General features: G+C 41.6%; 2 protein-coding genes and 1 long non-coding RNA gene across 5 annotated transcripts in view; 2 read left to right on the top strand and 1 right to left on the bottom strand.

Annotated features, from left to right (window-relative positions):
- LOC129711107 (semaphorin-4E-like) overlaps positions 1-4,243 on the bottom strand; it is a 45,321-nt gene extending 41,078 nt beyond the window's left edge. The window contains exon 1 of one of the 3 annotated variants that reach the window (XM_055658507.1): positions 4,006-4,243. Coding sequence is in view for 1 of the 3 variants with exons in the window: in XM_055658509.1 (XP_055514484.1) it covers positions 4,006-4,032 (27 nt within the window). In the remaining 2 variants the exon portion in view is untranslated. Of the gene's footprint in view, positions 1-3,719; positions 3,842-4,005 lie in introns of those variants that run through there. The other 2 variants (XM_055658509.1, XM_055658508.1) reach the window with 2 other exon arrangements.
- On the top strand, positions 3,927-19,344 carry LOC129711110 (uncharacterized). Its single transcript, XR_008725777.1, has 4 exons — positions 3,927-4,023; positions 5,350-5,474; positions 14,977-15,073; positions 16,692-19,344. It is a non-coding gene; the product is annotated as an uncharacterized LOC129711110 (long non-coding RNA).
- Positions 19,345-20,550: 1,206 nt separating this feature from the next.
- On the top strand, positions 20,551-22,524 carry LOC129711109 (growth arrest and DNA damage-inducible protein GADD45 beta-like). The gene is made up of 4 exons (XM_055658511.1): positions 20,551-20,772; positions 20,910-21,011; positions 21,151-21,364; positions 21,629-22,524. Exons 1-4 carry the CDS (start codon positions 20,729-20,731, stop codon positions 21,740-21,742), a joined length of 474 nt encoding a protein of 157 aa, XP_055514486.1. The 5' UTR covers positions 20,551-20,728; the 3' UTR covers positions 21,743-22,524.
- Positions 22,525-23,205: the final 681 nt, after the last annotated feature.

A 23,205-nucleotide genomic window follows, 5' to 3' on the forward strand; every position in this document is an offset into this window, starting at 1 on the left:
CTTTTTGATCACCTGATCTACCTGCGACTCGACCTTCAAGGAACCATGCATCAGCACTCCTAGATCCCTCTGCTCTACAGCACTCTCCAGAGGCCTACCATTCTCTGTGTAGGTCCTGCCCTTGTTAGACATCCCGAAATGTAACACCTCACATTTCTCTGAATTAAATTCCATCAACCATTCCTCAGCCCATCTGGCCAATTGATCCAGATCACAACCATCTTCATTATCTGAAAAACCACCCACCTTTGTATCATCAGCAAACTTGCTAATCTTGCCCTGTATGTTCTCATCCAAATCATTGACGTAGATGACAAACAGTAACGAGCCCAGCACCGAACCCCGAGGCACACCACTAGTCACAACCCTCCAGTCCAAGAAGCAACCTTCCACCATCACCCTCTGCTTCCTTCTATGAAGCCAATTTGCTATCCATTCAACTATCTCTCCTTGGATCCCATGCGATCTGACCTTCCAGAGCAGCCTACCATGTGGAACCTTGTTGAATGCCTTACTGAAATCCATGTATACAACATCTAGAGCTCTACACTCATCAACCTTTTTGGTCATGTCTTCAAAACACACAATCAGATTTGTGAGACACAACCTCCCACGTACAAAACCACGCTGACTATCCCTAATCAGCCTTTGCCCATCCAAATGCCTGTATAACCTATCCCTCAGAATACTCTCTAATAGCTTTCCAAGTACAGATGATAAGCTCACCGGCCTTTGGTTCCCAGCATTTTCCCTGCACCCCATCTTGAATAGAGGCACAACATTTGCCACCCTCCAGTCTTCCGGCACCTCTCCTGTATTTAAGGACGACTGGTAAATTTCAACCAGGGCTCCCACAATTTCCTCTCTAGTTTCCCTCAATGTCCTCGGCTATATCTGATCAGCCCCTGGAGATTTATCTACCTTCATACACGATAGTACCTTCAGTACTTCTTCGACAGTAACACTGACTGCTCTCAAGACACTTCCATTAACTGCCCCAATTTCCTCCGTCCTACTGTCTTTCTCCTCAATAAATACAGAGAAGAAATACTCATTGAGGAACTTGCCCATCTCCTGTGGCTCCACAAGGAGGTGACCGTTTTGATTCCTGAGAGGACCCACCCTCTCTCGTTACCCTTTTTCCCATTATGCATTTATAAAATCTTTTGGTATTGTCCTTAATGCCACCCGCCTGAGTTATCTCCGGGCCCTTTTTGCCTTTCTGATTTCCTTTTTCAGTTTACTCCTTAGTTCGCGAAACACCTCCAGCGGTGCACTTGAACCCAGCTGCCTCTTACCCGTCCCATGCAGCCTTCTTGTTTTTGACCAATACCTCAATTTCCCACGTCAGCCAAGCTTCCTTATATTTGCCTGCTTTGCTCTTCACTCTTACAGGGATGTACAAATCCTGAGCTTTTTTCAGCACACTTTTAAAAACATCCCACTTGGCTGATGTTCCTTTTCCCTCAAATAACTTGCTCCAGTCAACTTGTGTCCTCTGTCATGTTGAATCATTGGTAAAAGTGTAAAGGAAGACAATGTTAGAAATAGAAGCAACTATTCTATCATTCAATAAGATCATGGCAAATTATTTACCTCAGCGCCACTTTCCTGTATTCCTCCATTTCCTAAATATCCAAACATTCATTAATCCCTGCCTTGAATAAACTTAAGAAACTAAATATACAAAATCTTCACGGCCATCCCAGATGGAGAATTCCAAAGGTACACTTTTCTCTGGGTGATTCCATTTCATCCCAGGTAACTGGCCCTTCTTTTGAGATTGTGACTCAGCTTCAAGATATCACAATCAGTGCAAGCATCATTCCTGTATCCTGGGTGACCAGGACTGTACATGGTACTCCAAATATAGTTGTTCCAATGTCTTCAGCAGCTGTAACTTGACATCCCAACTCTTGTACTCAATACACTGACCAATGAAGGCAAGCTTTCACCACCCTGTCTACCTGTGTCACCACCTTCATAGAATTATGTAATGGCAGCCAGGGGGATTTGTTTACAACACTCCCCAGAGCCCTACCATTCCTGCCCTCTTGTTTTATACAAAAATGCAACACCTCCCATTTATTTGAATTGAACTCCATCTGCCATTCCTTGCTCATTGGCCCAGTTGATTAAGATCCCATTGTAATCACAGATAACCTTCTTCTCTATCCACTACCACAAGTTTTAGTGTTTTGCATAAAAACTTACTAACAACACCATCTATATTCATATCCAATAAATAACAAACAGCAGCGGATCCAGCACCAATGCATGTGGTTCACCAGTTGTTACAGGCTTCAAGTCCAAAAAAGAAACCCTCTATTAACATCTTGTTTCTTACCTTCAAGCTAATTTTCTATCCAGTCTGCTAGCTCACCCTCAATCCCATGTGAACAACCTTCCAGACTAGCCTATAACACTTACCTTGTCAAATGCCTTGCTGAAGTCCATCCAACAATCTCTACTGCACTACCCTTATCAATCTCCTTGGTCACCTGTTCAAAGATCTCAATCAAATTGATGAGACATAATTTCTCACACACAAATTATTATCCCTAATCAGTCTTTGCTTCTCCAAATGTATGTAGATCCGAACTCTCAGGATCCCTTCCACCATGGATGCAAGGGGTCACCTTGGTGGGAGCTGGAAGAATTGATGCCAACAAAATAGCTGGTCATTTATAAAAGCTTAACATAGTCGAACCGAGCCAACAACGTTTTATGTAGAAATCAAGGAACTGCAGATGCTAGTTTACAAAAAAAGACACAAAGAGCTAAAGTAACTCAGCAGGTCAGGTAGCATCCTTGGAGAACCGGGATGCGGGACATTTTGGGTTAGGATCCTTCTTCATTGATTGATTGTGGGGGTGGGGGGGGGGGGGGGGGGGGGGGGGGGGGGGGAGAAAGCTGGGACAAGAGGAGGCAGGACAAAGTGTGACAGGTTAATAGGTGAATGCAAGTGATGGGGAGTTTTGATGGAAAGATGGTTGGACAAAGACTGGAGATGAAAAAAACATTAGGTGTGAAAAAGATTGAAGTTGCAAATTATGAAGCCAGAGCAAGGAATCTGGGTGGGGGACGAAGAAATAGGTGCAAATTCAGGTGGGGCAAAGGGGAGAATGGGAGCCGTGAGGAAGAAAGGGTTGTTCGAGTATCTCTAAAATTGTATAATTCAATGGTTTTGGCATGTAAGCTACTCAAGCAGAATATGTGGTGCTTGTTCCTCCAGTTTACGTCTGTCCTCACTCTGGCAATGGAGGCGGCCCAGGACAGAAAGGCCAGTATGGGAATGGGAGTTTTAAAGAAAATGTATGCTCAAACCTCCTGGAGTGGTCTTCAACCCTCAGATTTCTGACTTCGTGGTAAGCGGTTTTTCCAAGTGAGCCACAAGTGGGCATCCACATCTACTCTATCACGTCTGGGCACAACTGTCAGACCAAGACCACACTGCCCGACCCGCTGGTTGACCCCACTCCCCAGCTTTAAATAGTCAGTCTAAGAAGACTACGTTGTCAAGTCAGTCTGAACAGGGATCCCGACCCGAAACGTCGCCTATCCCATGTTCTCCTGAGTTCCTCCAGCACTTTGTGTAAATTTTCTCTAATAAGTAGCTGCTTGTCTGGTCACCGGTCTGAGGTCCCGGCCTCGTTTGGCTGTTATTTACCGAACCGACCGATAGAGAAGGGTCACATTTCAGTCAGAAATCCAGTTACCTCCCTCGGGCTGTGTCTGTCCGCGTCGGTGTCGTCGAATAAAACACCGGGGCGTCAAAGCCGCCCTCCGTCGCGGCCGCCACCTTTCCCCGCCCGCACCTGGCGGCACCAACGGCCGGGCGCGCGCGCGAGCGAGCAATACCAGCCCAACGGCTGCAGCGCGGGACCGAGCACGGGACACCCCGGGCGGCGGAGCCAGCGCCCACCCACAACAACCTCAACAGCCTTTCGCCCAAATCTCCTCTAGTCTCAGCCTTTCATTATTATTTAAACAAAAATCTCCTACCTCCGTAACCTGAGACAGGTAAATCATTACGCAAAGCCAAGGCGTTTGCTTGTCCTTTTGTCATTTATGTCTCGTTTTCCTCCCCACACAGCGTGTGAACTTTAAAACTTATATCCTGTTTCCGAGTCAGATGTGATGATCACTTCTCCCAGCTCCCACCAATCCTTCGTAATTGTTCCGAACAAGAGCAAAGTGCAATGCATACACAGGTTCCCATGATTCAAATTGTTGGAGGATGGTGGTGGAAATGGGGGTGGATTTCACACGCCATCAACTGGTGAGAGACTGAAAGATGCCCTGGATTAAAATATATTATTTGCAAGTTAAATACGGCAAATTGCAAAATAGTGTCGAGGGTGGCATTCTCAAATTAAAAAACAGCATGATGGAGAGATTCCGTGGGACAAGAGTGTCTGTGGATATACCAGTGCATGCTGAGATATGAATGTAAAATATTACAGAAATCCTTGTGGAAATCTAAAATTAAAACAGAAAATGCTGTGAGTGCTTGGCATCTGTAGAGAGAGAAAAGGTGTTAAGCTTTCTGGACAACGTGCTGATGAAAATTGTTGACTTGAGATAACATAGAATTTAAACAGGGACAGGAGCAGGCAATTTCTGACTTGGTGATATTCAAATAACTACACTGCCACATTTCAGGTTATGCATTGAAATGGATATTATTTAACAAAGTTATTACTTGGTTTTTTTTGAGGGAATATCAAAGTTCCCTGAATTTTCCAAGAACTGTTCCAGAGCCGCTGCCTGAAAAAAGCACTGAGCATAGCAAAGGACAGATTGCACCCACTCCACACATATCTAGATCTCCTGCCATCAGGAAAGAGATACCGCAGCATCAAAGCCCGGCCAACCAGACTGCTAAACAGCTTCCTTCCACAGGCTGTGAGGCTGCTAAACAGTCATTCCACCTGATTCTGCTGCTTTTGCACTGACAATTTAATAACTGGCACTGAGTAATAACTCTGGCACTGGCTCAGGTCACTTAAATCAGCTGCCCTGGACATTTTATGACTTTTTAAAATTGTATTTTAATGTTGCTTTTTTACCTGCACTTTTAAAAAAAACTATTTGTACTGTTTTTATCAGGAACTGGATTGTTTTTATTTATGTGTGAAATGTTTAAGTTTTTATGTGCGATGCGATTCCCTGAGAAACGTCTTCTCATTTTGCACTGTACAATTTGTTGCTTTGCATGATGACAATAAAGAATGATGATGATGATGATTTAAGATGTAAACTTACCATAGTGTCTGGTCGGCTATGGAGATAGATCATTATTACCTCAGCATTAAATTCTAGTACTGACAACATGTTCCTTTATAGTTTTAGTTTCCAAATTAAATGATGGAAGTGTTTGTCAAAACTGGAAGCTGTGAACTGCATTTCGAAAGGAACAGAACAAAGGGAGAAGAGTGTTAAAATATGCACCTACAAAAATCAGTTTGAAGGTAGAAATCAAATTGTAATAATTAAGTTGGATTTACATGGAACCTTTCAGGATGGTTCTTTACATTAAGGCAGTTAAACATCTTACAACCAACAAAGTTATTTAAAAATAGTAATTGTTGTAATTTTGGATAATAGCCATTTTTTAAGTTTTAAGGCACAACAAATGCAATGAGGTAAAAGGCCAGTTGTCGGGTTAAGTTGTACCGTGTTGCAATTAAAAACAAACAAAATGCTGGAAAATTCAGTGGGTGTGGCAGCACCTGTGGAGGGAAATGGACAGTCAACGTTGCAGGTCAAGATCCTTGTCTGCTGTGCTGATAAATGGTCTTGACCTGAAATGTGACCATTCATTTCCCTCAGCAGATGCTGCTTCGCCTGCTGAGTTCCTTCAGCAGTTTGTTTTTGCACCTGATTTCAGCCTCTGCAGTCTCCTGCATCCACACTGTGTGGCGATGTCACATTAGATCATGCACTTAAGTCATAATCATCTGACTCAGTGGATGCACTCATGCCTCTATGATTAAAGCTGAGGAGCAAGATGATTCTGGTGAGTCAGTTGGAGGCACTGTGCCAGAAAAATAAATTTCAAACTCATTCTGGTCATGCCACTATGTAATTCAATTATTCTTGGAAACACTAAGAGAAGCCATAGAGGGAATGACATATCTCATGTTCTCTATAGATGTCATCTTGTGTTTACTGGATACTGAGATTCTCCACCACTGTACAGCTTAACTCAACTGTTAGTGACACATTTACCATAATAACCATGAATAAATCATCTGTGGGTGTAAATAAATTAGGGTGGGTAATGCAAGGACTCTGCCTGGAATTCTGAAGGTACCAGACAGTCTGAAGCCATTTCCCGGAAACAAAGGTGATTCGGGCAACCTACCATATCCCCACAGACCATTTTCCAAGACTAGGCTATTGACATACAATGTGGTCCACAAGTTTACATCTTTAGTTCAGGAAACTTTGATATACCCTGAAAAAAGTCAAATAATAGCTTTGTTAAATAATATCTATCTCAATGCATAACTTGAAATTTGGCAGTAGTTCTTCGAATAGATTATGAACCAAAATTGTAAAATAGGTTTACAGTACTATTCAACATTTTAAAAACACTGAAAGAGCAACACCTGGAATTAATTAACTTGCAAACTTCAGTGGAACAACACTAAGCCTGCTACTTTGCTTTTAAATTGAGGAAGTAAGCTGTAAAAACAAGCACATTGAAGACTAGTTTATGAGCTGCATACATTTGATGTGGAATAAAGATGGTTGTGAAAGATATGGATATGGCAACAGGATATGGATCGATTGGCCAGGTGGGCAGAAGAATGGTTGATGGAATTTAATACCGAGAAGTGTGAGGTGTTGCATTTTGAGATGTTTAACAAGGGCAGGACCTACACAGTGAATGTTAGGCCTCTGGAGAGTGTTGCAGAGCAGAGGGATCCGGGAGTGCTGATGCATGGCTCCTTGAAGGTTGAGTCGCAGGTAGATAAGGTGGTCAAAACGGCTTTTGGCACATTGGCCTCCATCAGTCAGAGTATTGAGTATAGATGTTGGGAGGTCATGTTGCAGTTGTATAAGACGTTGATGAGACCGCATTGAGAATATTGTGTTCAGTTCTGGGCACCATGTTATAGGAAAGATATTATCAAAGGTTCAGAAAAGATTTACGAGGATGTTGCCAGGACTAGAGGGTGTGAGCTATAGGGAGAGGTTGAGTAGGCTGGGTCTCTATTCCATGGAGCGCAGGAGGATGATGGGGGATCTTATAGAGGTGCACAAAATCATGAGAGGAATAAATCGGGTAGATGCACAGAGTCTCTTGCCCAGAGTAGGGCAATCGAGGACCAGAGGACAGAGGTTCAAGGTGAGGGGAAAAGATTTAATAGGAATCCGAGGGGTAACATTTTCAGACAAAGGGTGGTGGGTGTATGGAACAAGCTTCCAGAGGAAGTAGTTGAGGCTGAGACGATCCCTGGTACATGGATAGAACAGGTTTGAAGGGATATGGACCAAGCACAGGCAAGTGGGACTCGTGTAGCTGGGACATTGTTGGCCGGTTGGGCAAGTTGGGCTGAAGAACCTGTTTCCACATTGTATTATTATATGACTCTATGGCAGACAAATTGAATCAGTTCCATGCATCAGTCTTCACAGCGGAAATTCAAGAGAGTCGGGGGGCAGAGGTTAGTGGAGTTGTTATTACTAAGAAGAAGGTGCTTGGGAAGCTGAAATGTCTGAAGTTGGATAAGTGACTAGGACCAGGTGGACTAGTGGCTGGGGATGAGAAATGGAAAAATAGGGATGGGAGGTGAAGTAGGGGTGGGGGGGAGGGAAGGTAGGGGTTGGAGGAATCTCAAACAGGAAGCTGTGAAAGACATTCATCATTTGAAGGGTTAAGCCAAATTTGTTGTGCAAATTATTGCATGCGGCAGGCAAGATGTGCCTGTACTTCTGGTGAAAACAACTCTCCAATTCATCAGAATTATTGACTCAAACAGCAGGATACCGAGCTAAAACCACTTAAAATGTTTGTGTTGCATTTAGATTCTTGGTAATGGAATCAATGTAGGCCCATTTGAATGGAGTGGAGTATCTTCTCCCATTGTAAAAACACAAAATGCCAGAATTAGCAACCCAGGCAGAATTTGCGAAGCAAAAAACAGAATTAATAGGTCAATTATCTCTTGTCCTGTTTTCTCTTCGACATATTATTTTCCATGGGAAGAAGGTGTATTTTGTTACAATGCAAATAAAAGTAGCAGCTCCGTATGGTTCCTCTAGCATGTTTAAAAGAGACCTCTGAAATAGACCAATGCATCATCCCAACCTCCATGCACTATGAGCTGAAACCACCGCTCTGCTTACCCGGCATTGTCTAGACCAGGATAATAGTCATTTGGTTTTGAATCAGTTAGCTTGGTTTCAAAGGAATGGGTATCCAGTAATTGTGATAATGCCCAGTCAAATGGGAAATGCTTGTTTCATGTTGGTTTTTCCTTTGGTGTAAAAAGTATTTCATCACTTCCATGCACACATGGCATAAACTCTGTTTCATGTGGGATGATGTATTTGCTAGCACAAATCTTTCATGCTTTTTTGTTATACAAAGAAGAGCAGTCATAGAAAATACAACACAACACTCATATGATATCCCTTCCCTATACTAGTTGTTCAGTCATAGATTTCAACCAGGATTTTCAATCTATGAGGTGGATATTTTCCATATTCTGCTCAAATGAATGGGCAGAAAATTGCTGGGGACAAATAGAAAACACTAGATATCTACTCAGGAAAGGGTAAGTAAAACCCTTAAATGGAAACTCTAAACTATCCTTGTCTACTCTGAGGAAGAGAACACATTTGGTAAATTACCAGAAAAATAAGAAGATTGTTGACTACAGCATTAACAAAATGGGTTGAAAGGTTAGAGTGTTTGGTTTGATAAACTATTTACTTACTTTAAGCTGAGGAGAGTTTTCCAATGGTTTAGTGGGTAAAGCACCATCTGGATGATTATTCATTCATTTGTGCTGAGCTGCTTCCTCTCCTCCAGTGAATCAGGCAAACTACAGCAAATGACATTTGCACTCCTGAGATTTAAAAAAAAATTAGGATACCAGCTCAATGTCCCATGGGTATGTGTGCAAATCATTTAATAGGATCATCTATGAGAAAAATATGCTTTCTCAACTTCATTCAGGACAATTCCATAAGATCATGGATGACCTGCTTAGATTTATTTTTTGGGGTGTACTGCAATGGGGGTGGAAGACAATATGGGAACTATAGATCCTTCAACTAATGTGTCAAGTGGTGGTTGACAGAGTGGGCAGCTGGCTAGTCTGTGAGGCAGTGCATTCCTTCCAATTCTTATGCAGGGTTTCCATGTGCTCCCAATGCATGGCCTTGAGGTTTAAAAAAACATCTTGAAAGCTTCTTTACTTTGAACAGTTGTGTGCCAGAGGTTCCTTGGGGATGGTGCACTTGTTCAAATAAATTTTAAGCACAACCTTAAATCTCTTTCTCTGGTAATCTCCTTCATTATAAAACTCAGAATAAAAGGTCTGTTTCAGAAGTCCTGCGTCAGCCATGATGTGGCCAGTGCGATGTAGCAGATTGAGAGTACTCTTAATATTGGGAATGTTGGACTAAGAGAGGGCATTAACTTTAGTTCTCTTATTCTTGCATAGAGTTTGGAGGATTTTGCTGGGACAATGTAAATGTTATTTTCCAAATGCATTGAGATGTCTGCTAGTAGGTAGTCTGGGTCAGAAGAACATAAGAAGGCAAGGATCACTGCTACATGGAAGGTCATAATTGTTTAAGGTAGACACAAAATGCTGGACAAGCAGCGTCTCTCAAGAGAAGGAATGGGTGACGTTTCGGGTCGAGACCCTTCTTAAGACTTTTGTCATAACTTTTGAGCTGGGTTTGAGATCTTGATCAGTAACTCTTTCTTCAATTGACCACGCATCATCTGGGGCCTAATTTGTTAGGGTTCGGATGGTACACAAGAAGAGTTAGTGAGAGACTTTAAACAACTGTGTCTCCAGTATTTAGTAAGGAACTTAAGAAGTACGAGCAGCAATAGGTCATCCTTCCCATTGTGCCTGCCCTATCACTGAACAGTATCATATGTCCCCTCCTAAATCTCAACTCTACTTTCTTCGCCTATTCTTCAATCACTTGATTCCCTTAGTCTGAATTTTTGAATTGGCCCAATATTAAATAGCAGAGAATGCTGTTTCACTTGAATAAGGCAGTTAAGGACCACAGGCAACAACAGAAATGGTGCAAGGATGTGGTCATATCTAGAGATCTAATGGAATGAGTCCTGGCTTTTTGTAAGTTAATAATAATAATAATAATACATTTTATTTGTTGGGCGCCTTTCAGACATCTCAAGGACACCTTACATAGATTAACAGGAATATAAACATATTATCAGAGTAAAATAAATAATAAAGACATCACAGAGACACAAACTAAAAACAGAATTCAGTCCAAAAACAGAAAATCAAAAACACAATGTGAAGAGAGAGCAGCGGCAGCTAAAGCGCGCTAGCGTCCACTCTCCCTTCACGGCAGCCATCTTGGACAAAGACTAACAGGATTACGTAGAGACAGAAAATCATCCCCCCCACAATGGATACCATTGGGGGAAGGCACAATGTCAAGTCCCCAGCCCCAAGTTCACCCCAAAGTCAGGCCTATTGAGGCCACCGCAGTTGCCTCTACGGAGGCCCGATGTTCCTGGCCGTTCTCACCGGGTGGTCTTGCCCCGGCGTCGGGAGAGTCCTCTCCGCGGCTGGGCCACCTGGAACGGCCGCTTCCAAGCTGTAGACCGCGGCTTCCGAAGCCGACAAGGCCGCGCCGGTTTGGAGCTCCCAGGCTCCCGATGTTGAAATCGGCGCCGCCCGCTCCGCTCCACAGTCCCGCAGCCCGGAGGTGTTGCTCTCGGCGGTCCAGCTCACCGGAGCTCCAGCGCGTCGATCCAGCGCGGCGACCCAGGCAAGGCATCGCCCGCTCCGCTCCACGATAGCGCTCCAGCATTGTGCCGCCACCGAGGCCAAGGTGCTGGGCGGTCCCCGCCAGGAAACAGCGCTCCAAGCCCGCTGGTAGGCCATGAGGACGGGTCGACGGGCAGCCCGGAGAAAAAGCTGCCTCACCGACCAGGTAGGGACCTAGAAATAAAATTGCCCCCTACCCCCCACATTAAAAAGCCAATTTCTCCAAACGGACGAGATAGGACTAACTAAATAACTTTATAAAAAAGCAAGTTTAACGGACGGCTGCTGGTTAGATGGCTCCAAGATGGCTCCTCCCCCTGATAGATGTTGGTGTGGGTTTGGGGAAAGAGTGCACTGTGCATTGAACCTGAAGGTTACTTTTTGTTTTTCCAAAGAATGAAATCATTACTTATTTCAGCCTTGCCATTCTTTTTTGCCTGCTTAGGTTTCTCTGCCAAGTTCTCTACACAGGTCATTACAAAAATCAGAGAGTGTAGTTGATATAGAAAATCTTTTTTAATAAGGAGAAGGCATGAGGGTTCAATATACTTATCCTTTTGCATATTTCTTATGTTTATCACAATTCTTGGGTGCATAGATAGCTTCAGGGTTTGGGAGCTGATGATACAGCTGGCTATTAAAGTATCAGGGATAAAATTAATTTTGGGTTGAAGTTTGCGGTCTTTGGAGTGAAATCAATGATAGGGGGATTGGGGTGATAAGGAGGGTGTCGGAGTCTTAGGTGCCCATGACCTTAGGGCTATCAGAGCGTCAGGGTGTCAGGTGATCAAGACCTTGGGGAACTGAAAAACTAGCGAGTTAGTAGGTTTTTAGAGGAAACATCATGGCTCCAATGTATCATAGCCTTCCTATGAATCGGAACCTTTAGGGATCAGGACATTCAGAAGGAATCTCAGGGGACCATTGGTTTGTCAAGGAGTCAGAAGATGAGGTGCAGAGATAATTATTGGGTGATAGACATGTTATAGGGTGATTCACCATTAAAAGATATTTGTCTCCTTGACCATAATTTCTGGGAAAAAATGAACCAGTTTTCCTGGCATGGGGAATAATAATAATCCCTGAATTTGCAAGTCCAATGCCAGTCAAGAAAGGCCTGGTTGCATTTGTGAATTATCCTAAAATGGTCATTGTCATGAATCATTCCACATAATGTTCATGATTCATTCCACATAATGTACATGTTTTCAGTCATGTAGTTCTGAATGAATAAAGCTCTGCATTCTCAGCTAATATTTCTATCTCTGGGGTCAACTATAGGGGGCATAAATATAAAAGTCATGAATAAATCATATAAAGAATTTAGGGGAAACTTAATTATTCAGAGTATAATTTAGAATTTGGAACTAGTTATCATTTAACTGGTTGAGATGAGCATCAAGAACCCAAAAGATAGGAAAAGAGTAAATGTTGATGGAAATCATAGAAACAAAGAAAATAGGTTCAGGAGAAGGTCATTCGGCCCTTCGAGCCAGCACCGCCATTCATTGTGATCATGGCTGATCGTCCCGTATCAATAATCCGTGCCTGCCAATTATGTCATATGAGAGAAAATTCATTTGGTTTGTGCTGCAAAATTATATGTAGCATAATTCCATGTATCAACCATATTGAATTCAAAAGAACAAAATCAACCCATCACCTTTGGGGTTCTATTTGAATATTTCAGCAAAGGCCAACGAGTCACTGTGCAGCCAAATCCCAGAGCAAATTGTAGAAAAAAATACAATTAAAATGTGGAGTAAACAATGTAAATACATTTGAATGACCATCTCACAGTAAATGTATACAGTTTTGGTGCGGTATGCTTGTGAAATCATGAGCAGATGGACTATAGTATGAAATCATTCTCATTATTGCCACATGCCTGTCAATGTGATTCAGCACGAGTAAAGTTCAGCAACACTCTATTGGCCCATATGATCTCACCCCGCACAATGTGACAGCTGCAGCGTAGTGTAAAGAATCTGCAGGTAGCTCCAACTGTTTCAGTCCTTTTCAGGATGGACGACGACAGCGAGGTCAATATTTGTAACAAGATGGAAAGAAGAAGAAAAGAAGAAGAAGAAGAAGGAAAAAGAAGAAAAAGAAGGAAGAAGAAGAAGAAGAAGGAAAAAGAAGAAGAAAAAGAAAAGAAGAAGAAGAAGAAGAAGAAGAAGAAGAAGAAGAAGAAGAAGAAGAAGAAGAAGAAGAGAAAGAAGAAGAAGAAGAAGAGGAAGAAGAAGAAGAAGAAGAAGAAGAAGAAGAAGAAGAAGAAGAAGAAGAAGAAGAAGACATATCCTAGAGAGCATTCTTAACTTTTTATTGCTAAGATTGGTGAAGGGAACTTTTCTTAAAGAGAAAGTTCCCTCAACTGAAATGACACCAGCAAATCACATTCACATGGCATCTTTAATAGTTTTTAAAAAATAGACAATAGGCAATAGGTGCAGGAGTAGGCCATTCGGCCCTTCGAGCCAGCACCGCCATTCAATGTGATCATGGCTGATCATCCCCAATCAGTACCCCATTCTTGCCTTCTCCCCATATCCCCTGACTGCTAACTTTAAGAGCCCTATCTAGCTCTCTCTTGAAAGTATCCAGAAAACCGGCCTCCACCGCTCTCTGAGGCAGAAAATTCCACAGACTCACAACTCTGTGAGAAAAAGTGTTTCCTCGTCTCCTTTGTAAATGGCTTACCCCTTATTCTTAAAACAGTGGCCCCCAACATCGGGAACATGTTTCCTGCATCTAGTATATCCAAACCCTTAACAATCTTATATGTTTCAATAAGATACCCTCGCATCCTTCTAAACTCCATAGTGTACAAGCCCAGCTGCTCCATTCTCTCAGCATATGACAGTCCCGCCATCCCGGGAATTAACCTTGTAAACCTACGCTGCACTCCCTCAATGGCAAGAATGTCCTTCCTCAAGTTAGGGGACCAAAACTGCACACAATACACAAGGTGTGGTCTCACTATGGTCCTGTACATCTGCAGAAGGAGCTCTTTGCTCCTATACTCGACTCCTATTATTATAAATGCCAACATGCCATTCACTTTCTTCACTGCCTGCTGTACCTCCCAAGTCCTGTACCATCCCAATTGATTCACAGCAGCCTCAGCTCTCCAAATAAAGAGTTACTAGAACATATTTTTTTCAGAGAGACATTGCAGAAACAGGCCCTTCAGCCCATCGAGTCCACGTCGACCAGCGATCATCCCATAGACACTATCCTACACACTTAACCTACAAACCTCTAAGTCTTTGGAATGTGGGAGGAAACTGGAGCACCCCGGGAAAAACCAATGCAGACCACAGAGAGAACGTACTAACTTTGTACAGACAGCAACCTCAGTCAGGATTGAACCCGGGTCTCTGGTACTGTAAGGCATCAACTCTAACGCTGTACCATGGTGATGAATTATTATGATAGAATTAACTTCTATGTAAGATCTCAAAGGAGAGGAAAGTTTGGGAAGAGAAATCATCATTTATGTTAAAGCTTATTTTTACTATACTGTGTAGATATTGGCATTATATTTGCTGTGTTCCTTCCAGTTCTTTAATAACCGAGAGGCTAACTACGCCATACTGAGCCAAATGATACTCGTTCGCTAGTTACACATTTGAGTAATAACTAAAAGACAAAGTATTGGAAGGGATCAGGGCTCAATTCAGTCAGTGCCTTCAATGGACAAACGGAAAAATTGGTGGAGTCTAAATGTAATTTCTTATGCAAAAGACAACGCCAACAGTATAACACTATCAAAGGTTAACTGAGAAAATGCAAATCTGATACCTGTATATTGATAACGAGGTTATTTAAAGACAGAGAAAATCTTTCAAAAATTGTGGATTCAACAATATTTATAGCCCTCGCTGCTCCTCGGCCGTGAGAATTATTAGATATTTGTAAAAACAGAACTGGTAATTTAAACTAATCCAATTATTTGTTGCATTCATAGAGACTCTCAAGTCCCAACGGTAATGAAGAAAATTGAGGGCAATTGCTGCTGAGGGCTGAGATACAAGATCAGAAGAGCTGTCAGCTGTGGCTTATAGGTAACATTCTCAGACAATGATGAGTTCACGTTTTGCTTTAGAGGCACAAGGGAAAAAAAACTAGGTTGACTATTCAGTGAAATACTGAGTGAGGTATTGTTGGAGATGCCACTTTTCAGATGAAAGCTTAAACTGATACCCGTTTGCATTCTGACATCTAAGAGGTCCCATGCCACTATTAGGAAGAACTTGCAGGAGAGTTCTTCCTGATATTTTAGCCAATGTTTCTTTCTCAAACAAAATCAATAAAACAAACCAGATGATTTGATCGTTATCACATTGCTATTTATGGGAATCTTGCAACTTATAAATGGACTGCGGTATTTCTGAAAATATGCTGCCACAACAACATCATGATGTAAAGTACTTTGGGACACCCTGCGATCATTAATTTAGAAATCAATATAATACAGCATTATTTTTTTCAAATCCCCATGATGACAAATATGATGTCAATTTATGCCTGTTGCAAAAGACTGCACTTCTGGCGAGATAGCATCAATGTGTACTGCACTAGTATCTCACCATATTTTTTGTGTTGCTGCCCGTCTGCAAAATTTTATTTTATTTAATCTTAAATGAAAGATACTAAGAAAGGACCTAATGGAGAACTTACAATTAAAAAAAGTTAGAACAGTTATTGCTATCTCACTCTTTCACCAAATGTTAAACTTTTCATGAAATGTTAACTTGATTCTCTCTCCACAAATAATGCCTGAGCTAATGTGTATGTCCATCATTTACCGCTTTGGGTTCAAATTTCCAACAAACATTGGTCTTCCCTTTGGTCATTTGTCTTAATGTGTCTTTCTGGGGCTTGGTATCAAATGTTGTCAATTTCTATTTGATAATGCTACTGTTAAGTACCTTGACAGACACCTTGTCAATGCAAATTGTTTCCTATAAATTATTCAGTGACGGTATGGCAGCATATTAAAATGCAAATTTAGAGCTGACGTCTAGCAGTTCTGCACACATTGGATGGATTTTGAACTTGGACTTTAGAAGTTAACAATATCAGAATTAAAGCACATACCTTGCGAAATGAGATGAAGAGGAATTTCTTTAGTCAGATGGTGCTGAACCTGTGAAATTCATTGCCACAGATGTCTGTGGAGGCCAAGTCATTGATGTATTTATGGCAGGCATTGACAGATTCTTGATTAGTAAGTGTGTCAGGGGTTTATGGGGAGAAAGCAGGAAAATGGGTTGAGCAGGAGAGATAGATTAGCCATGATTGAATGGTGGAGTAGACTAAATGGACTGAATGGCCTAATCTTGTCCTATGACATGGACTTTTGAACATTCAGGAAGTAACTGAATTATGGATTGAGAGATTCTTATAACTTTATGAGCTCTGGTAGTATTAACCACATTGATCAAAAATCCCTGTTTAGTTCAAAGTATATGGCATGTTACTTGATTTGCAGTAAATCATTGAAAAGGATGTTATAAATGTTCTCTGTATTGTAAGATTTCATATAATCAACTAGCATTCCTGGTAATTAACAGTGACCCTCCTGGTGGACAAGAAATCATCAAAACTGTATTAAAAAGAAAAATAACAAAGGAGCTCAGCGCAAAAGAGGTTTTGCTCATTGTTTTTTTTCCTCTTCAGTTTGCCAAAATAGAGTACAACCTTGCATAATCCAGGAAATGATCATCTGATGTACTATCATCTCCTTCATTCAACAACTAGGAATATAAAAGCCCAGAATCTCCTAGCAACAGCTAGCTGGAGGAACAATGGGACTAAAGTTGACAGTCTCTGAAAATAGATGCAAATATCACAATTGCTGATTAACTCATGACTCTTGACTGTAGAACAGTATGTTTTTGTTATCTGTTCGTATCAATGCTTTTAGACTCAAGACTGCGCTAGCGCTATTGACTTGACAGGGCAAATCAGCAAAGGAGCGACATTGTGACAAGTCCACACCAGCTACAGGTGGCAAGAACTTCTTAAACCAGAGGTGCAAACACTGGCCATCAAGCAGGAATTAAGCTGACCTGGAAGAGGGCACCGCACTATAGACCTTGGCGTACTAGGTGCAAAGTAACATGTCGATGTGCAGGAAGCCATTATGCTTTCCAGACATGCCCATAAACTATTTCTATTGATGTACATCATCCAGGGTAAGGAGTACCAGCAATTCACTACCCTCTGAAATCTCCCAGTATCTCTCTCAAAACCTACACTACTGCACACATCTTTGTATCATCAGTAAACTTGGATTTATCACATCTGATCCTCTCATCCAAGTCAATGATATAGATTTGTAAATAACAGGACCAACAATACCAATCCTTGTGGCATCTTCTTACTGCATATAGGCAGTGATTGAAAAATACAACTATGACAAAGAGTGCTGTACAGAGCTGGTTGGGGGAGGCATAGGAGTGACTGGAACCGAATGGACAATAGACTGGATGATGTTCTAGACATGGTCCTGAATGATCAGCCATTGTTCAGTAACGATTGGCAATAACACCTCTTCTTCGCTGAGCATAAGCACAAATGCACCCCAGAGCTGTGTGCTCAGCCCCCTGCTCTACTCTACACCCATTATTATAAAGCCAGACACAGCCGAATACCATTTTAAAATTTACCATCATTGGATGAATAACCAGAAACGATTAATCAGAATAAAGATCAATAAACTGTTGAGCGGTGCCAGAACAACAAACTTACTCTTAACGTTAGCAAGACCAAGGAGCTAATTGTTGATTTCTGTAATGAACTAAGACACCATACACCTTCCTTCACAGATGGGGCAATGGTGGAAAGAGTTAACAGCTTCAGGTTCCTGAGCAAGCACATTGTTGAGGATATAGCCTGGGCCCACCACATTGATGCAATCACAAAGAAAGCTCACCAATGCTTCTACTTCCTCAAAAGTTTGAGGAACTTGTTGCCAAATACTCTTCCGAACATCTACAGGTGCACAGAGGAGAGCATACAGACATCATAGCACATTTTGGAAATTAAAAGGTTCAAGAATGAAGAAGGTTGCAGAAAGTGATGGACAACGCCAATTCATCATGGGCACTGATTTCCCCACCATCAAAAGGATCTACAGGAAGTGCTGCCCAAGAAAGCAGCTAATATGATCAAAGACCCATGCAATCCTGGCCATACTCTCTTCTCACTGTTACCACCAGGAAGAAGGTACTGGAGCCTGAGAACTTTTACCTCTAGCTTCAGGAACAGCAAACATAACATTCTTGAACCATCCTGCACAACCCATGGTCAGGTGCATTGATAGTAAAGGTTTAGAGGGATATGGGCCAAACGCAGGCAGGTTAGCTTAGATGGGGCATCTTGGTCAGCATGGACAAGTTGGCCTGAAGGGCCTGTTTCCGTGCTCTATGACTTGATAATCCCAACCATAACCCCACCTCAGCATTGAATTACAGTTGTTCCACATACTTTGAATTGTGCACTATCATGGTCTTGTTTACTTAGAATAAATTATAATTTCTTGTACATTTATTGTTATTGTTGTATCTAATGCAAGGATGCAGTAAGTATGAATTTCAATGTCCCTATTCTTATCTGGCGTATATGACAAACACTCTTGATCTTGACCCCAGTGGTCAATAGACAACCATTAGGAAACTAAATGCATTGACACATGAAAATTAAAGATCTGCTTAAAATGCTCAATGACAACCAGTACATCCTCAAATGATCTATCACACACTCTTTGCAATTGCCAAAATCCAATCATGCCAAAATTTAAACAGATACAGGGTACCTTAATTCTGGAAATCTTACCAATAGTGTGTGCTTCTTCAGTTCAACACTAGATGGAAACGGTGACCCAGTAACAGACGTAGCAGTACTATGATGGGGCTGCCAGGCGGCGCTGTCCGAGTGTTTATTGTTGTAAATGTTTTTATTTCTGCACATGTTTACGAGCTAAGTTATTTTCAACGGCTTTTAGGGTGTAGGGAGGCGCGAACAATAAACGTGCATTCCGTTTGGAATATATATATTTGTTCAGGTTGTCTTAATTTTACACATAAGGAACTGCAGATTCTGGTTTACAAAAAAGACACAATGTCCTGGAGTAACTCAGCAGCAGCATCTCTCGAGGACATAGATAGGCGACGTTTCGAATTGGGACTTCTTCAGAAGGGTTGAACGCCTTCAGAATGCCTGTCCACGTCTTCCAGAGATGCTGCCTGACCCGCTGAGCTGTCCAGCACTTTGTGTGTGTGTGTTTTTCAATTTTACACACCACGTGATTTAAAGATACTTGCAAACACAATTGATCTTTGGAAAAGGATCGATCTGTTGCAGCCAAATACAACGAAGAAATCTAGGACATTTTGTTTACGCGTGGGGACATTTGAAGTGGGGGAGGGGGAAGGGGGGGGGGGGGGGGTCGTTGTTCATGGGTTTGCTCTATGTAACATGCTATGTTACCAACACCTGTTCTTGATGTTAAAGGTAAACAGTCCGAAAGATCACAGGAAAAAATGACAGCGTAAAATGTGAACTATCACCATGCAAAACATGTTTACGATCTTTTGCATAACCCTTTGTAATTATATTAATCATTTTGCTATGGTTTATTTTTTACAAAGTACGTTGTGAGGTCTGCGTGTGATTTTTTTTTAAATCGATACCAATGTCTCGTTAGGCACAATCAATACTCTCCATTGGAAACTAGAGAGGGGGAGACTAGTTATTTACAGTTCAATTTTCTTTTCATCATGCACAGAATGTACTATTAATAACAAGTAAAGTACATTTAGTAATGCTTTGTACTCCAGAACACCAAAGTGCCTTAGATTTCCTAGTGCAGTCAGCTCATACGAGGAAAGCCTTTGCGCAAGTTTAATATTTAGTTTCACCTACAATCCACACACTAAATTACTAGTAGAGCCGGTTGCAGATTAAGTTTGATCAATAAGTGCAAATTGAAATCTCGCAGAATGTTCAAACTACATGTACTAGATGCATAATTATGAGTATCCCTACTTATGTGCAGGAAATAGACAATTAATTTAGAATATTTCTGCAAGATTTCTCGTCAATCATCTTTTAACAACGTCCGGGATGTTTTGTTTTGTTGATTCGATGTTAAGTTTTGCATAACTATTTTGTGTCATTTAAAATTTCGAAATAAATAAGGCATTGTAGACGATATACAGGCGCGTGCACACCTTATTGTCGAGAAATCAAGAGAGTATGTCACATTGCATTATGCGGTTTTCTTCGTGGAGATTTGAATTCATTTCAATCCAATAAAGGCAAGTCTGCGATTTAATAACCCCCCCAGCACGCGAATCTTAGTCACGGAGAAATCTGCAGACACCAGAAAACAAAACCGAGATCGAGAAACAAGGAATTTCCCTCCAAGGCGGAAAAAAAAACGCGACATCTGCTGGAGTGCCCACGTGTTGTTGACTGCCAATTGCGAGAGTAATATGGAAATGAAGCGGTGGGTGGTTCGCACTGAGTATTTAAAGGCTGCCAGCCCTAGCTCCGGAGTCACAGAGAGAATCCGAGTGGAATTTGTATCGACTTGATAAAGATCGTCCTGCGGCGCCTGGGATTGTTACACTCAACTGCGAAGTTTGCAACATATAGTTTCATTGTTGCACTCGCGAGCTCGTTTTAATCTTGGACTTAATTACTGCAATATGACTCTGGAAGATACTATTGGAACTGACAATACCGGCAAAAAGTAAGCACATTTCATCTTTGCTCAATTTTAAAACATGCACTTGTTCTGTATGAGAGGTTTTTATTCCACGATGTGGAAAATACCTTGTCTTGAAAATCTGAAATGTTTTTAAAAGAAAAATGTTTTCTTCTCTCCAGGATGCAGACAATTGACCAAGCTTTAGAAGAGTTGTTGGTGGCAGCGCAACGCCAGGGTTGTTTAACCGTTGGTGTCTACGAGTCGGCGAAACTAATGAATGTGTAAGTATTGTTTAGTTGATTTTTTACAATAGCTGCAACTTGTACAACTTGTTGCAGCGCTGTTTCCCAGATCGATTGAATAGTACTCTTTATTGTTGTCTTCGTCATTCTGAGCATCTCGTTTTCTTGTCCCGTGCAGTGACCCAGACAGTGTAGTTATGTGTCTCCTGGCGGCTGACGATGAGGACGAGAGCGACATCGCCCTGCAGATACATTTCACCCTGATCCAGGCATTTTGCTGCGAAAACGACATCAACATTGTCCGGCTGCGGGGTGTCAAGCGCTTGGAAGAAATTCTGGAGGCAGGGGAAGAGAGCGCCGAGCCCTTGGACGTGCATTGTATGCTTGTCACGGTAGGTTCTCTAATCCCACCAAGACTTGATGTATATAGTTAAATATGTTTTATTTAAATATTACCACTCATCTAAACAATTTTGCAAAAAAACGTAATACAGAATGAAATTGGTTTTAATTCTGCAGCGTTTACTTGCTCGATTGCGGCATTTATTGGGTTAAAACTGTTGCGACAGACGTGAAACTTAGATTGCGTGACGAGGTGGAAGCTGACTGGAATTGACGTGATGGTATGCTGACGCGTTTCTTAATTTTATTTCCAGAATTCTCATACCGATGTTTGGAAATGCGAGGCGCTAGAGGAAATCGGAAGCTACTGCCAAGAAAGCAGAAACAAGAACCAATGGGTTCCTATTGTTTCTCTGCAAGAACGTTGAAAGATCCGGGTGGAGATTTTTTTTTTAAGAGAAGATGCAAAAAATGCAATCTTTCAGAAATATGTGCCGTTTTTGTTTAAAGTAAAAGATGCGGATGGATGAGGAAAAATCTGGTTTGCAGCGGCACTATTTAGAAATGCAAGAAATCGGCGTAGCAGGCGGAGCTTGGCTGTTTTGGAAGCGGCAAGTGGATTGCAACCGCTCCTGGAGCCGAGAGAGGAGCAGCAGAGGAGTTGGAGAGGAGGAAGTAAATATGGATACGGAAGAGAGGTTTCTGAGCAGGACAGTTTATATGTGTATAATTTTCTTTTAAAAAAAAGGCTGGACTGAAACACGGAGCAGAGGAACGTATGGTGTACCAGGAAGGACTATGACGTGATGTTTATTGTACGACTATGCCTCGCACTTGGGAGTTTCACATCATGGAGAACACATTTTAAAAACCAGGCGAGGCTGTACAAAGGATTTTGGGGGCCCGTTTTATTTTACTACTAAGCGGAAAACCTTCCCCAAACTACTGAAGTGTTGCATCGATGAGAATTGCAGCAAATATGGACAAGTTGAAACTGTTACATTTAGTTTCAGACCAGAGACTAATGCAGAGACTCTTGTAATTGTTTAATGGGCATCGTGCAATTTGAAGGAAGATAATTATAACATGTTATTATATTTCACTGGCAAGAGATATGTAATTATAACTGATCTTTTTTAAATTGTTTGAAATATGTACTAAAGTGAACTTACAAATTTATATTTACAATAAATATTTAAATTTAAAAGTACTTTTTGGTCTGACTTGCCTTAATATCCACCGTTTTCAGGTCTGGGTACTTGAAAATACTTGAGTGACATTTTTTTTGAAGAAGGTAGTTGCCATCTGTTGCACAACCTATGATATGAGGTTGCACCTGACTGCATGCCCAGATGTATTGTCTCATTTTCTTTAGTTCCTTTCTCCTGACCACCACCTTCAACCCTGTTTCGTCTACATTCTTGAACATTCACTGCAAAAAAAAATCAGACATTTTTGTGAATGACAGATTAAGTGCAGCCATCTGACTTCTTCAGTTTCAGGTCATCATAAAGAGCATAGCAACCTCTAATTACTGCCTCTAGGCTGGTCATGGACTATCAAAGCTAATTTATGCATGGGGGGGGGGGGGGGGGCAGAGTGACTAATTAAAATACCCTGGAAACACGAACTATTTTAGAGTTGGACAAGACAATGGGGAGAATTACTCTGCTTTTTGAAATTGCTCTACCTATTCACCTAAACAGTGGCCTTGCTAAAGCAACAGGTAGAGCCATTTCAAAAAGCAGACTGCGATCCACTTTTCAGATGTACTTATCTGTCAATTCTACAGCAAAATACCAAGGTAGATTTATGTTCAAGTCTCTGGAATTGGAGGTGAATCCAGAAATATCTGATTTGGAAGGGAGAGCACTCGCTGTGGAGTCGAGGC

This window comes from Leucoraja erinacea, chromosome 29 (genome assembly GCF_028641065.1).
Source record: "Leucoraja erinacea ecotype New England chromosome 29, Leri_hhj_1, whole genome shotgun sequence".
NCBI lineage: Eukaryota > Metazoa > Chordata > Chondrichthyes > Rajiformes > Rajidae > Leucoraja > Leucoraja erinaceus.